The 15573-nt window shown below is 28.7% G+C and overlaps 1 protein-coding gene across 4 annotated transcripts in view; it reads left to right on the plus strand.

Annotated features, from left to right (window-relative positions):
- LOC117174496 (fibrosin-1-like protein) overlaps window positions 1-11966 on the plus strand; it is a 43604-nt gene extending 31638 nt beyond the window's left edge. For all 4 annotated transcript variants that reach the window (XM_033363659.1, XM_033363662.1, XM_033363661.1 and 1 more), the window contains exons 12-16: window positions 1878-2033; window positions 2177-2522; window positions 6528-6669; window positions 6742-7281; window positions 10520-11966. In XM_033363659.1, coding sequence (XP_033219550.1) covers window positions 1878-2033; window positions 2177-2522; window positions 6528-6669; window positions 6742-7281; window positions 10520-10988 — 1653 coding nt within the window. In that variant the 3' untranslated portion in view covers window positions 10989-11966. The remainder of the gene's footprint in view (window positions 1-1877; window positions 2034-2176; window positions 2523-6527; window positions 6670-6741; window positions 7282-10519) is intronic.
- Window positions 11967-15573: the final 3607 nt, after the last annotated feature.

Genomic DNA, 15573 nt, shown 5'->3' on the forward strand with positions numbered 1-15573 from the left:
TGTTCAGAATATTTCAAAACATTTCACAAAGATTTCAAAGATTTTATAAAGATTTCGAATGTTTCAAAAATATTTTAAAACATTTCACAACGGTTTTAAGAATTTCAAAAATTGTACCAAATTTTGAAAAGATTTCACAAAGATTTCAAATATTTCAATGATGTCAAATTTGTTTAGAAGATTTTTTAAACTTTCAGAGGATTTGAATGATGTTAAAGATTTAAAAAAGGTATATTAAATCAGATTTTTAAGTTTTCAGTACAATTCAAAGATTTTCAGTGATTTCAAATTTTTGTAGAAGATTTCAAAAGGTTTCAAATATTTTTAGTTTCAAATAAATACAAGAGATTTCATACGTATTTCAAAGATAAACATTTCATAAAGATTTCAAAAAATCTTCTACATCTTTAAAATATTTGTCAAATCTTTTGAAATGTTCTCAACAAATTTGAAGTCGTTTAAGGTAGTTGCCAAAAGTCGTGTATCTGGAGAAAAAAAAATTTCAATGATTTTAATCATTAGAATATTATGACTGTTGAATAAAAAATTTTTTTTATGAAAAATGTTAAAATTCAAACACAAAAAAAGCATTAATTTTTAACATGTTTTTTTGTTATTTAATTTTTTTCTGACCGTCGCTCTTTATCTATTTTTTTAAAATGATTGCATTTTAACAAATGACTTATTTTCTCCGGAAAAAAAACATTCTCTACAACTCTACTGTTTCCAATTTTGAAAAGTAAATTTTTCCATGGCTGCAATCATTCGAACAATTTTTTTGTAAAAAAACATTTTTTAAACAAATAATTATATTTTAAGATTATTTAGTTATTTTAAAAATTAAAAACAGAGTTGTATACGTAGAGAATGTTTTCCCGGAAAAATAATTCGTCATTTACTAGAATGCAATCATTTTTCAAAAATTGCTAAGAAGCGACGGTCAGAAAAAATTTAATTGCAAAAAAACATGCTTAAAATTAATGTTTTGTTGTTGAAATTTTAACATTTTTCAATAAAAATGTTTTTTATTAAAAAGATCTCGAACGTTTCAAAAGGTTTTAAACATTTCACAAAGATTTCAAAGATTTTAAATATGCAATTTCAAATTATCTCAAAGATTTTTAATATTTTCAAAATTTTTCGAGTATTTGAAAAGATTTCACAAAGCTTTCCAATATATCAATGATTTCAAACGAATAAAAAAGATTTTAGAAAGATTTCGCAAAAATTTCAAAGAATCCATAAGGATTTCAAAAGATTTCAAGAATTTAAAAATGTTTGATAGATATTAAAGATTTCAGAACATTTCAAAGGTTTTAAACAATTTCGAAATGTTTCAAGAAATTTGAGAAGATTTCAATGGATTTCAATGATTTCAAACGAACACTAAAGTTTTCACAAATAAAGATTAAAGGAAGGTTTCACAAATATTAAACAAATTTCCTGCAGATTTCAAAAAATTTCACAAAAATTTCCAAGATTTCACAGAAATTTTAAGATTTCACAAAGATTTTAAATACTTTAAAAGATTTCAACGAGTTTACAGAGATTTGAAAAGATAAAAAAGTTTCACACAAATTTTAAAGACTTTACAAAGATTTCAAAATATATTCCCAAAGATTTCACAAAAACAACTTATGTTCTTTAGAAATTGTTGGCCAATAAAAAATGAATAATTTAATCTTTACATATAAAGCAAACGTTTATTTAATTATTTGATGTAAAAAAAAGGAGACCCGGAAAAACTTGATTTCTTAACCTGGAAAAGACCTTGATTTTTTTCCTAGTAATCGCTGAACACTCCGACCATTTTAAACACCTAACCAATTCTCAAAACAGTCTGAAATCTTCACTAAACTTCGTTCAATTTATTTAAGGACATTCCAAAGTTAGGAGCAGTTGACTCGCAATTTTTTCGCGGGAGTCTCAACCTCACTGGCTTCTCTGGATTCAACACTGGACTTCTTCATCCTGGAAGTGGGCCTCCGGGACCATTTGTCTCGCATAATCATCTTTCGTCGTTTCCTCCAAAGGTAGAGTGAAAACTTCGACCCAGGTCGTGCAGCGATACTTAATGTTCGTTAAAAAAGAGGCAACGATGCCAAGCAGTCTTTTTTAATCCTGACAATCGTTCTGTTTAATTACAAGTAGCTTTCCTTTTCTTTTTTCTTGAAAGATGCCCAATCCAAATGTACGAAACAATCAGGACTTTCGAGCGAAACAGTTCTCGAACGTTGAATTCGCATTGCAGAAGACGGGAAAGTGGAATGCTATGCATGCTCGGATAGCGTGGGAGATCTACCATCATCAGCAGAAGCAGCGTGCGGAAGCGAAGGCCAGCAGTGCGGCCAACACAAAAACGGAACTGCTCCGACCACCAGGACATCTGTTTGCCGGGGGACCTACAGCTGGTCTGGGACTCAGCACACCGATGTCTCTACCCACAAATATGCCACAGACTCATCCACCACCACCTCAGCCTCATCCTGTTGCCTTCCTCTCGCAAACATCCTCGCATTTAGGTATGTTTCGATTATTTCAGTGTATCAGGATGGCTGGCGACTTGACCGGGAAACCGGGAATTTAATTAGAAAATCGGGAATTTACTTCTGATCGCAGAAAACTTCAAGTTTACATTATTCTAATCATTTTTAGTCAATTTAGAAAAGTGATTTCTACTGTATCTACAGTCGCCAGGGTGGCCATCCACCCTGGAGATTTGGGAAAACCGAGAGAGAAATATTGCACCGGGAGATTACCCGTATTTCATAATTCGTGCGTTTTGTTATTTTTATTTGATTTTTTTTGAGTTCTAAATTAGAAAGCATATCATTTTCAAAGTGTTTAAAATAATTAAAATTTTTAATTTCATAATGCTTCTCGGAATACTTAAAATTCTGTAATTTTTAACGGTGAAAATGATAAGTGATTTTTTTTTTTTTTTTGACAGAAATTACAGTTTTTAGTGAACAAAACGTCTAACCAGTCGTTTACGTGGTAACATACTTATTAATAATATATTTATCGTCTTAAAAATTCCTATAATTTTAATTCAAAATGATGGCTTTGAATGCGCTATTCTAAAACAAATTAATCGGAGGCCTTGAAACGTAAGTTTTTTCTTAAATTAATTTTTACATTAATTCTGGGAGGTTTCAAATGTATAATTTCACAATATTGTAGTTTCAAATTCAAATAATTGTTCAAAATGACAAGACCATTTCACTAATAAATATTTCAAAATATATGAAAAGCCTTGATAGTCAGTTTTGGCTTTGATAATTTTAGTTGTAAATATAAAGCAATTTTGAACTGCAAAGCTTAAAACTGTATCATTTCAAAAAATTGAATCAAATCACAGCAATCTTGTTTTGTTATTATTTTTTAATTTTCAATGTAATATCATAAATTTCTCCGATTTTTAGTTGAAGATTTAAGCAAATAAATCATTTCAAATTGAAAATATTTTATTGGAAAATTTCAAGTGTGAAATAAAAAATGTTTGCCTTTCATAGATTTTAATTTTCCTACTAAAATTGAATTGCTTGAATTTTGGAAAATTTAATTAGCAATTTAAAATTGTTAGTTCATCGGTGATTTAAAATTGCTATTTAGTTTGAAATTTTGTTTAGTATAATTCAATTCATTCTTTAATTTTAGAAAAATTTGTCTGGTTATCTTTAATGCACATTATAATTTCGTTATGTAATAACAATTTAAAATTCTATAATTTCAGAATCTTTGTCATTGAAAGATTTTATTGAGTTTCCAATATTAAATTGCCAAATCTTAATCGCTTTGAATTTAAAATTGTTCAAATTGAAAGGTGCAATTTTTAATATTTAATTTTAAACGCTTTTAAGTATAAATAATACAATTTCAGTTCCTCTGAATTTTAAATGACCTAATCTTAAAATATTCAATTTGTAAGGATTTGAAATTGTCCTCTTTTCTAAATTTGTATTCTGAAAACTTTTAATTTCATGATTCTTCAATTCAAAGTGAAATTGTTTACTTGTCAGTGCTTCGATTTAGGTATTATGCAATTTAATTCCTTTTTCTGATTAAATTGTCCAAAGTTGTTCAATAATCTTCTTTTTAATTTCAGATGCCTTCAATTTCTAAACTAATAATTATTGTAAAAAAATTTTTAGCATATAATCAAAAAATTGTTTTTATAATTGATTTTTAAATTTACATGTATTATGTATGTATGTATGTACGTACTTAATCTCTCCCTTTTACGGGTTTGAGGGCCACCGCTCCCTGCTTTATTTTTTAAATTTACGTATTTTTTATGTTGAAAAATAAAAATGCAGATTCGTGAACGCGCGATTTGCGCGTGTGTAATTACTGCTAGTGTGTAATAAAATTAATCTTTGCCCTTTTCTTTATCAGGCACACAAATTTCCTTATGCCATGGCCTAATTCAAAGCAAAATTTAGATTTTTATAGATTTTGAACTCAAAATTTATAAGCTTTTTAAGAATGTTCAAAATTTTCAAAAGAATCAAAACCTTTTCTTAAGATAGCTAGAAAAATTGAAAATGATTTTATTTTGAGGGGTTGACCATTTCGTTTTTGAGTATACACCAGATTTCAAAAGGTCGTCAAAAGAGTTCAAAGATTTTAAAACTTTCATAACATTTCAAAGATTTTAAACGATTTAAAAACATTTGAGACGATTTCAAAAGCTTTCAAATATTTCAATGATTTTAAATGAAAACAAAATATTTCAAAGAAATTCGTAAGGATTTCAGAAGATTTCAAAAATTTCAAATGAATTTAAAAAATGTCAAAGATTTTAAACGATTTTAAATTTTGTTAGAAGATTTCACAAAGATTTCAAACATTTCACAAAGATTTCAAAGATTTTACCAAAATTTAAAGAGATTTCGTAAAGATTTAAAATATTTTAATAATTTAAACTATTTTAGTGATTTAAAATCAATACAATAGATTTCGCAATGATTTCCAAGATTTCCCAAAGGTTTTAAAACATTTGAAAGGTTTTAAACGATTTCAAAAGTTTTAAAATATTTCAAAAGATTTCACAAAGGATTTCAAATATTGTTATGATTTTAAATGAAAACAAAATATTTCAAAGAATTCGTAAGGATTTCAGAAGATTTCAAGAATTTCAAATATTTCAAAAAGATTTAAAATATTTTACCAAAATTTAAAGAAATTTCCTAAAGATTTAAAGTATTTTAATTATTTAAAATATTTAAATGATTTTAAATTAATACAATAGATTTCACTAATATTTCAAAGATTTTACCAAAATATAAAGAGACTTTACAAAGATTTAAAATCAATATAAAAGATTTCGCAAAGATTTAAAAGATTTCACAAAAATTTCAAAACATTTGAATGACTTAAAACGATTTCAAGGATTTCAAAGATTTTACCAAAATTTAAAGAGATTTCCCAAAGATATAAAATATTTTAATGATTTTAAATGATAACAAAATATTTCAAGGAATTCGTAAGGATTTAAGAAGATTTCAAGAATTTCAAAGATTCAAAAAGGGTATATTACACCAGAATTCAAAGATTTAAACAATTTCAAATTTGTGTAGAAGATTTCACAATGTTTTAAAACATTTCACAAAGATTTAAATTATTCTAATTATTCAAAATATTTAAATGATTTAAGACAAATTCAAAAGATTTCAACAAAAATGTCATAAAGATATCAAAACATTTGAAAGGGTTTAAACGGTTTCAAAGGATTTCAAAGATTCTACCAAAATTTAAAGAGACTTCACAAGGATTTAAAATATGTTAATGATTTAAAGTAAATACAAAAGATTTCAAAGATTTCACAAAAATTTCATAAAGATTTAAATACATTTGAAAGATTTTTAACGGTTTCAAGGATTGCAAAGATTTCTAAACATTTGAAAGACTTAACGATTTCAAGGATTTGAATTATTTTGCCAAAATTTAAAGATAATTCCCGAAGATGAAAAATATTTTAATGATTTAAAATGAATACAAAAGATTTCGCAAAGATTTCAAAGATTTCACAAAAATTTCATAAAGATTTCAAAATATTTGAAAGATTCAAAACGGTTTCAAGGATTTCAAGACATTTGCAAGACTTTTAACGATTTCAAGGATTTCAATGATTTGGCCAAAATTTAAAGATAATTCACGAGGATTTAATATATTTTAATGATTTAAAATGAATACAAAAGATTTCACAAAAATTTCATAAAGATTCAAAAACATTTGAAAAACTTTTAACGATTTCAAGGATGTCAATGATTTTGCCAAAATTTAAAGATAATTCACAAAGATTAAAAATATTCTAATGATCTAAAATAAATTAAAAAGATTTCGCAAAGATTTCACAAAAATGTTATAAAGATTGTAAACGATCTCAAATTTGTTTAGAAAATTTCACAAAGATTTTAATTGATTATGAACAGTAAATTCCAGGTTTGAACCACTGTGCGGAAGGACAACTTGCTCTGGAGCCAAATTGATTTCACCTAGTTTATGTATGATTCTTTTTACAGGAACTGGAATGTCTCCATTCGGTAGATACCCCTCGACCTTCGGCACGACGAATCCCAACTTTCCAGGTTTCTCCGGCTTTCCTCCCTCGAGAGAAATGCCTCCCATGGGTGGATTGGGATCAGTTCACGATCCATGGAGAGGGTAAGTTATTATTTACCTATCCCTGGAATCCAAAACTGCTTCAGAGTTCTAAAAGTTCCATTCAATTTTCAGACTGCAGCGAGCTCCTTCTGGTTTTCCACCTACGACAGTTTCCTGGGCGATAAAACCGGAAATGCCAACCATCGACAGAAGGGCGGAGTTTGAGGAACGTGAACGGGAAAGGGAACGAGAACGCGAGCGAGAACGGGAAAGGGAGCGCGAACGGGAACGGGTACGACGGGAAAGAGAAAGAGAGGAGCAGCGGGAAAAGGAGAGACGAGAACGTGAGAAGGAAGAGAAGAGAAAACAGGAAGCTGCCGAGCGGGAGCGGGATAGACGGGAAAAGGAGAGGAGAGAGATGGAGAGGCGGGAAATGGAGCGGGAGAGGATGATGATGAAGAATCGTCAGCATGCGGCCATGGGACGAGAAAGATCGCCTCTTAGAAATGGATCTGCGCCTCTCGATACGGGTGAGGTTCGAGTCAAGGAAGAGCCGCGAAGCAAGGAGGACGAAGTCGTTATGCTTCCGAGGCCACCACCTGTCGGACCTGGACCTGGGCCGGGTCCAGGACCGGGACCTGGTCCAGGGCAAAATCAAATGCCCGATCCTAGGTATTTATCTTGGTGTGTCTTTAGTTCCCGACTGGTTTTTTTTTTTTAGTTGCAAGCCAATCAATTAGAGAACAAAGAAGATTCTATTCTGTCGATTAGAAATTAACACAAACTCGTCGTTCAATTCCCTGGATTTAAGCTCGTAGGTATCACTATTCGATGTGAAAGCACCCTATATTTTTTGTTTCACGTGAAAGTAGGGTGAGCTCACACATAAAAGTAATTTACCGTGACCAAATTCTTTAAAGGGCTGTACTTGAATTACCTAACGGATTATAGACCCTGTAATAAAGCGTAACAAAATATCTCCCCCCCCCCCACCCACCCCGCCCTTTACTGTAGGTGATTTTTAGGTTTCAGAAATAATTTGCTAGTTATTGCTAGTAAAATTAGGCAGGATATCAGAGAATGTCATTTTCAAAATTCCCTGATTTTTTCTTGACTAATTTTTAATTAAATTCTTAACATAATATTTGAATTTTCAACCTAGAAAGATAAATTCCCTAAAAAAAGAAGTGTCAGTTTATATTTCGATAAAAAAAGATGAAATTTAAACCAAAAAAAATTAATTTCAAAACGAAAAAAGAAATAAAATTTTATCTAAATTGTTGAACCATTAAGCCAAAAGACTAATTTTCTCTGCAAAAATTGAATTTTCAAACCAAAATATGTGCTTTCAGCAAAAAATTAAATTTCCACAAAATTTATGAATTTTTACCTAGCAAACATGAAATTTCAAACCGACAAAATTATTTGTTTTTTTTTTTTTTACAAAAAAAGGAGGGCTTTCAAATAAAAAAGTTCGATCTTAAAAAAATGGAAAAGTCACATTTTCATTTAAAAATTATTTTTAAACCAAAAAGAAAGGCTTTTTGACTAAACAGTTAAATATTACCTAAAGACATAAGTCTTCAATCAATCAAATAAATTATTAATAATGTGGTTTAACTTTTAACCAAGCAGTTGAATTTTCAATTTAAAAAATACATTTTTTAAACAAAATAGTAATTTATTTAACAAAGTAATTCGACTAAATCTTTCAAACAAAATAGTTGAATACTCAGGCAAAGAAGAATTTTGTTCAAGTTGCTTTTTCATAAAAAATTATATTTCTATAAAATAGGTGAACTTTTAAATCAAAACGATAAATTTTGAAGAGAAAAAACAGTTGAATTTTTTGTTAAAAGAAATTTCAGTTGATTTTTCACAACCAAAATATGAATTTTTAAACAAGAAATAAGTTTCTACGAAAAAAATTGAATTTTTTTATCCTAAAAGACAAATGTTCACCAATAGGCATGATTTTTTAATAAAATCATTGAATTCTCTACCAAATAGTTGTATTTGTACCTCAAAGAGAAAAAGTTTCTCTTAAAACAGATGAATTTTTATTTTTAAAAAAGTGCAAAAAAAATAGTTGAATTTTCATTCGACAAAGATTCCAGTTGACTTTTCAAGTTCGGAATATGAATTTTTTTAATAAACAATAAGTTTCTACGAAAAAAATTGAATTTTAAATTGAAGAATTAAATTAAATTTGTACTAAAGCGGGTGAATTTTTAATAAAAAAAGATCACATTTTTTGTAAATTTTAACTTTTATCCAAAAAATATTTCAGATAATTTTTCAACACCTAAATATAAACTTTACACGAAAAGTAATTTTTTATACGAAATAGTTCAGTTTTCTATAAAACAGTAGAATTTTCAAACAGAAAGTATGACTTTTTAATAAAATAGTTTAGTTTTCAACCAAACAGTTACATTTTTATCCAAGGAAAATAAATTTCTCCTAAAACAGATAAGTTTTTAATTAAAGAAAAAACTAATTTAAAAAAAAGGAATTTTCATCTAGAAAAGATTTTACTTCTCTCTCAGATACAAAAATATGAAGTTCGAATAAAAAGTACAGCAGAATTTTCATTTAAATAATTGCATCTTCATCCAAGAAAGATGAAATTTCTCCTAAAACAGATGAATTAAAAAAAATAGTTTAATTTTTATTCAAAGAAAATTCCAGTTCACTTTCCAACATCAAAATAAGAATTGTAAACGATAAGTTAATTTTCTGTTAAATATGCGAGTTTTTACACAAAAGCATGACTTCAACAAGATTGTTAAATTTTCAACCAAACAATTGCATGTTTGTCCAAGAAAAATGAAAATTCTACGGAAACAGGTGAATTTTTACACCAAAAAGATTAATTTTGAAAAAAAGAATTAAATTTTCATCCAAAAAGATTTCAATTGGCTTTAAAATACAAAAATACACATTTTAAACAAAAAGTTTTCTAGGAAATAGTTTTTATCCAAAAAAAATTTCAGTTGACGTATTAGCAACAAAATATGAATTTAAAAAAAAGGGTTAATTTTCTACGAAAAGAATGTAATTTTTAACCCAAAAAGACAAATTTGTAATATAACAGTTAAATTTGTGACCAAAAGGGATGTCTTTTTTAAGAAAATTGTTAAATTTTGAACCAAATAAAAGTGTTTTTACGTTTGTTTTGTTAAGTATAAAATAATGATTGAATACTAAAAACAAATCTTCATAAAAAACAAATCGTTTTAAATAGAATTTCCATCTTATACAATGAAAAAGAACATCTTTATCAAAAATTTTTTTAGAAAAACAACACTTATTTCACTGTATTATGTATTTTTCAATGCAGTGTAAGCTCACATAAACTTTGATTAATGTATATAGCGACAAATTTTATCCAGATTATGCAAAGATTGGAATTTAAATACGATTTCTAACCTAGCTTTTAGATCAGATTTTTAAATTGTAAATGCTTCAAGCATAAATTAATAAAAATTCATTTTTGCTTAAAAATAAGTCCATTTAAGTTTATAATCTTTTGAAAATCACAATAAATAGAACAATAATTGTTCTGTTTTTTTTTGTTTAGAAAAACCTTTCTGTCAAAAAATGTGTTTTTACTGTATAATATGTAATTTTCATCAAAACCCTTTGCTTCCGATAAAGACTTATTTTTATTATCCAATAAATACTTTAAACTGTAGAAAAAAATCGTACCTATTATTTTTAGTTTGGATTTCTGTCACCAGGTGGCGTATCGCAGTTTAACCAATCCCAATACACTTTTGTATTTCCACCCTTCGAATTTAGAACCCCCTATTTTTTCAAAAGATACCCGATGGTTTAGATGATCTTAACTCTCTAAAGGATATGTAAATTTCCGAATGCTGATTATTTGTTCCTCTTCGTTTTCCAGGTATCACCACACGCATCCTCACCCTTATCTCGCGAGGCATCCTCACGGCGTTCCAGCTCCTCACACAATGTCGCGAAGCATGCTGCAAGGTCTTGGCGGTCATCCGATGCAGCCCTTCCCACCACCCCCGTCGGGTCCGGGCAGCCAACCTGGTGCTCCTTGGCCAGGAGATCCCTTCCGAGATCCATACAGATACGATCCCCTTCAGCAGCTTCGCTACAATCCGATGATGGCCGCTTTCCGGGCAGAAGAAGAGGAGAGAGCGAAACTTTATGCAGCTTATCCTCCACCTCCAGTGAACGCTCTCAGGGGCAAGGATCCGAACCCGGGACCTCTGAGCAATCTTCACATGCATCACAGGGCTGGTCCGGGACCAGGAGTTCCTGGTGTTTTAGGCAGACAACTCGACCCCTCGCTAATGCACCCGGGCGACATTCACAAAAAAGAGGACGCGTCCCAGTCTCGATGATACAACGTCCCCGCAACGTTCTCGTCGTCTTTGTCTTGAATAGTCGTAGCGAAACGCTGAAAAACGATGAAACGTTTTTTCAGATTCTGATGGAAGGAAAAGTGCTTTTGTATATAGTCTTTAATTTGGGCGAAAATAAGAGATTTCACTGGTAGCAGAATTTTTCCGAGTGTGATAATTGATGAAGAAGAGGGCCAAGTTATTGAGAGATAAAAGAAATTCAGAAAATGGTAGATTAATCCGAATTTATGACGGATAATTTGGATACAATTATGACGCAAAATAATTACTTAGGAATAAGTAACTTTATTGTTTTTGAAGGTTTTTTTTTTTTGAATAATCTGTTTAATTTTTTGCATAATCTGATTAATTTTTTAATGATTGGCATATTGCAAAACGGTACCTTATTTGAGAAAACTATTTAGGAAGAAAAGTTAATTTTTTATGCCGTGTTATATCAAAATATTCAGTAGGAAGTATTTTATTTTTAAACTATTTCCACAGATAAATCGTCGTTTGAACTAAAACGTAGACCAGTAAATAATTTGTGTGTGATTTTAAACAATTTTAGCTGTTTTGTCGAAGGAAAAATTGAATTACGTAAGCAGTTTTCCAAGGGGAGACACCGCTAATTGTGAATTTTAGTTTCGGTTCATAACTTTTGTAATGAAAACTGATTATCTAAGTATTAATTTTCCAGAGTGTCTGAACTTTTTTATTCTTTTAAATTTTTATAAACTTGTTTCAATAACTAAAAAAATTATGGAATAACTGGAAAATGTCAGGGAATTTTCATATGCCTGGAAAAACATAGAAATATCAGGGATTATTTTTAAATCAGGAAATTTTTTCAAAAGCATGCCTAATTTTTTTTTAAATTGCAATCTAAATTTGAATAGCAATGATTCTTCATATTTAAAAGAAGCTTTATATTACGCTTTTTACTATTTCGTTGAAAATTCTTTCTTTTTTTATTTGAAATTAATTTTTTAAACTGAAATTTTGTTGTAAATTGATCTTTCTCAGTTGAAAATTTTAAATTTCTGCTTCAAAATTCATGTGTTTTGTGTGGAAAATTTGTGCTCTAATGGCAATCATCTTTCTATTTGAAAATTGAACAGTGTGTCTGCAATTTTTTCTCCCTTGACCGAAAAAATCTTTCTTAATTGAAAATTCAACTCATGTTGAAACCTCGTATTTTTTTTTATTGAATTTAACTTTTTTTAATTAAAAGTTTTAATCTTTTTTGGTTGCAATTTCAACTACATTTTTCTTTGTCAAGTCACCTTTTTTGGAATACTATTTTGATTGCATGTGTGAAAGTTAAACTATTTTATTAAAAATTAATTTTTTTGGTTCAAGATTTATTATTTAAATTTGAAAAATTTATCTTTCTGGTAAAAAATTCGTTTTTTAGTTAGCTGACAACTTATTTTTATTACTGAAAATTTTACTATTTCACTTGAAACTTTAACTATTTTATTGAAACATCAACTACTATTTTGAAAATTATTTTCTTTTTAAACAAACTTTTTTACATCGAAAATATAACTATTTCGATTAAATATTCCATATCTGAGCTTGAAAATTCATCTCCAGAATTGAATATCAATTTTTCAACTAATTACATATTCAATTTTTTGTTGAAAAATTATATATTTTAGTTGAAATTGCTTGAAAATTCATCTTTTTAGTTGAAAATTCAATAATTTTAGATAAAAATTAATAATCTCAGTTGTAAACCCAGTTGAAGATTTATCATTTCAGTTGAAACTTCATCACTTTATTTGAAAATGCAACTTTTTTTAAATTTGTTATTTTAAAAGTGAAAACTGTCAGTTTGGTTGAAAAAGTATTTTTTACCGTTGAAAATTCGTCTTTTTTGGTATAAAATAATTTTCTTTGTTTCAAATTCATCACATTTATTTAATTTTCAACTATTCTAGTTGAAGGTTCATCATTTTATTTGAAAATTAACCAGCCTGGTTAAAAGTGGATCTTTTTAAGTTGAGATGCAAATATTTATTTGAAAAATTGTCTTTTTTAGTTCAAAAATCAACTATATTGTTGAAAATTTGAGTTTTTTTTTTTTTTGAAAAGTGTTTTTTTTTTAGAATATTAATTTTCTTCTTTGAAAATTAATTTTTTTGTTGGAAGTTAAATTCTTTTGTCAAAAACTCATCTTTTTGTTTTATAATTCATCTGTTCCAGTTGAGTTTTTATTATTTTATTTAAAAATTCATCACTAGTTTAAAAATCTTTTGTGGAAAATGAATTTTTTTACTGTAAATTTTATTATTCCGATTTTTGCTTGAAAACTGATATTTTTAAGTTAAAAATTCAACTTTTGGTTAAAAAATCAACTATTTGGTTGAAATTTAATACATTTTGTTGAGAAAATCGTCTTTTTTTATTGAAAATTAATCTTTTTAGTTGAGAATTCAAGTATATTAATTGAAAAATCGGGAATTGGGAGCGGCTTAAATTGAATTTAATATAGTACTATGAAAATTATACCTGGAAAAATCTGAGATATCTGGAGAAAAAAACCCTGAAATTTCCAGGGAATTTTTTCCCTGGATTTGAGTAGACACCCTGAAATCATTTTCAACGCCTTTTTTCACTGAAAACCTAAATTTTAAAAAACTTATCATCTGTTTTACAAAAAAATTTATTTTCTCTAAATGTTATTATTTTTCGGTGGTGTTTATCAATTATATTAAAAAAAAGAACGAGGTAGTGTTTCCAAAGCAAATTTGTTTTTTTTTCGACAAAAAAATCAAGCAGGTTTTCCTAATTGATAAAAAAATAGTGTTCATGTAAAAACTAATTTCTTATTCGATTAAAACAGAGCTTTAAAAAACTTCGTTCATTGTTCCAATTTAAAGTATAATTAGTACAGATTATGAAAAAAAAACATTTATCGAAAATTTTAGTTGCAAAAACAAGCGCATGTGACTGTTTTGACAAATTAATTTCATTACAAAAATTATAAACCGAAACTAAAATCCACAATTTGCGACCTCCCCTTGTTACATTCAGTAAATCAGTTTCGTATAAAATTGGCCATTTTGAATCTAGACATTTGGGAAGACTGTGCTGGGGGTGATATCGATATTTTGATTTAAATTTTAAAAAAATGTTGCTTTCTTCTATTAGAATTTAAACGTTTTTCGGTGTATTGTTACGACTAAAATGCGAGGTTCGGTGCTCTAACTTCGCGGAATTGTGGATATTTTGGTATCAGAATAGCGCTATTTAAAGAAATTGTACATAAGACTATGCGATATTTATAGATATTAAAGAAAGAAACGCGATAGTTAGTACGGCGTCTCGGGGGATCTGACTGTTTGTCTATAGCGATATATATATTATATATATATACATTATTATTATTATTATTACGATGATACTATGCGTACAGTTAAATATCGTGTGTAATATTCTAATTATTGTAGGATGCGAGACGATGCTAATTGTAAAAGAAAAGAAGCAAGCTCGGTAAAGAAGAGGAAAAAAAGAAAGAGGGCTACATGGATCTCCAGCGTTACTGAACGAGAAATTATTTAATTATTTATTTATTGTGACGTATTAGCCGAAAAGAAATCGAATCTCTGTCACATACGCATGGAATCACTGTCGAATTCGAAGCGTTCGCTCTGATTTGATTAATGTAATATACAAAGCAACAATAATTATTGTGTAAATTTTAATTTCCTCCGTAGGACAAGTTTGACGATTTACGAGTAAGTTTAGCGACGCGACGAACGCTTGTTATTTAAAAAGAAATTTTCTTTCGATGCCGGAGACTAAAATAATGTGAAAGAGAATTAATTATTAGTTGACAAAAGGCACTCAGTACTTTCCTGTGATATACATAGTAAATGATATGTAGAAAATAAAAGGTCGACTCTTTCGCCATTAAAATCCTTCTTTTTTTTTGTTGGGACGTAGCCAATTTTAAAAAGCGATTAAGAGGCGAGGATCTTAATTTTTAATGCGTTCTAGAAACTTTCGAACTTTTTATTGTTTAAGAATTGCCGTTGCAAAGCTTCCAAGATCAGTTTTTTTAGTGCATGTTTTGAGAAACTGTCGTTGATTGTGATATATTGTATTTTCGAAAAATAGACGAGGAAATCTCGAACAAATTAGCGAGTATCAAATTTAAAAGAATTTAAAAAAAAATCATAAATACCACTAAATCAGCGACAGTTTTTGGCTACTACAAGCTGGGCGAACCTTAGACCATTAATTTGTTTAGGATTAGGGTCCGTGGACCCACATTGCTCTTTGTTGTTTTAGATGAAACACTGTGTTATTAAATTTAGAAAAATTTTCTTCAACGGAGAGTGATGTTTTAACAATAAAGACGACGACATGTGAATAAAAATATGATAAAATTGGAAGCTTTGTAACGATGCTGCGCAGAACCGAGGGTAATTTTTGCGAGGACCAATCGCGATTCCCCGAAAGGCAATAAAAAAAATGCAATTCCTTCGTGAGTGTGCGTCGCGAATAAGTTTGTTTGTGCCAAAGGGTGTTTGTGACAAAGTCTAGATTTGTGTCGTCCGGTACTTGTTGCGCG

Source organism: Belonocnema kinseyi, chromosome 6 (assembly GCF_010883055.1).
Source record: "Belonocnema kinseyi isolate 2016_QV_RU_SX_M_011 chromosome 6, B_treatae_v1, whole genome shotgun sequence".
NCBI classification, from domain to species: domain Eukaryota; kingdom Metazoa; phylum Arthropoda; class Insecta; order Hymenoptera; family Cynipidae; genus Belonocnema; species Belonocnema kinseyi.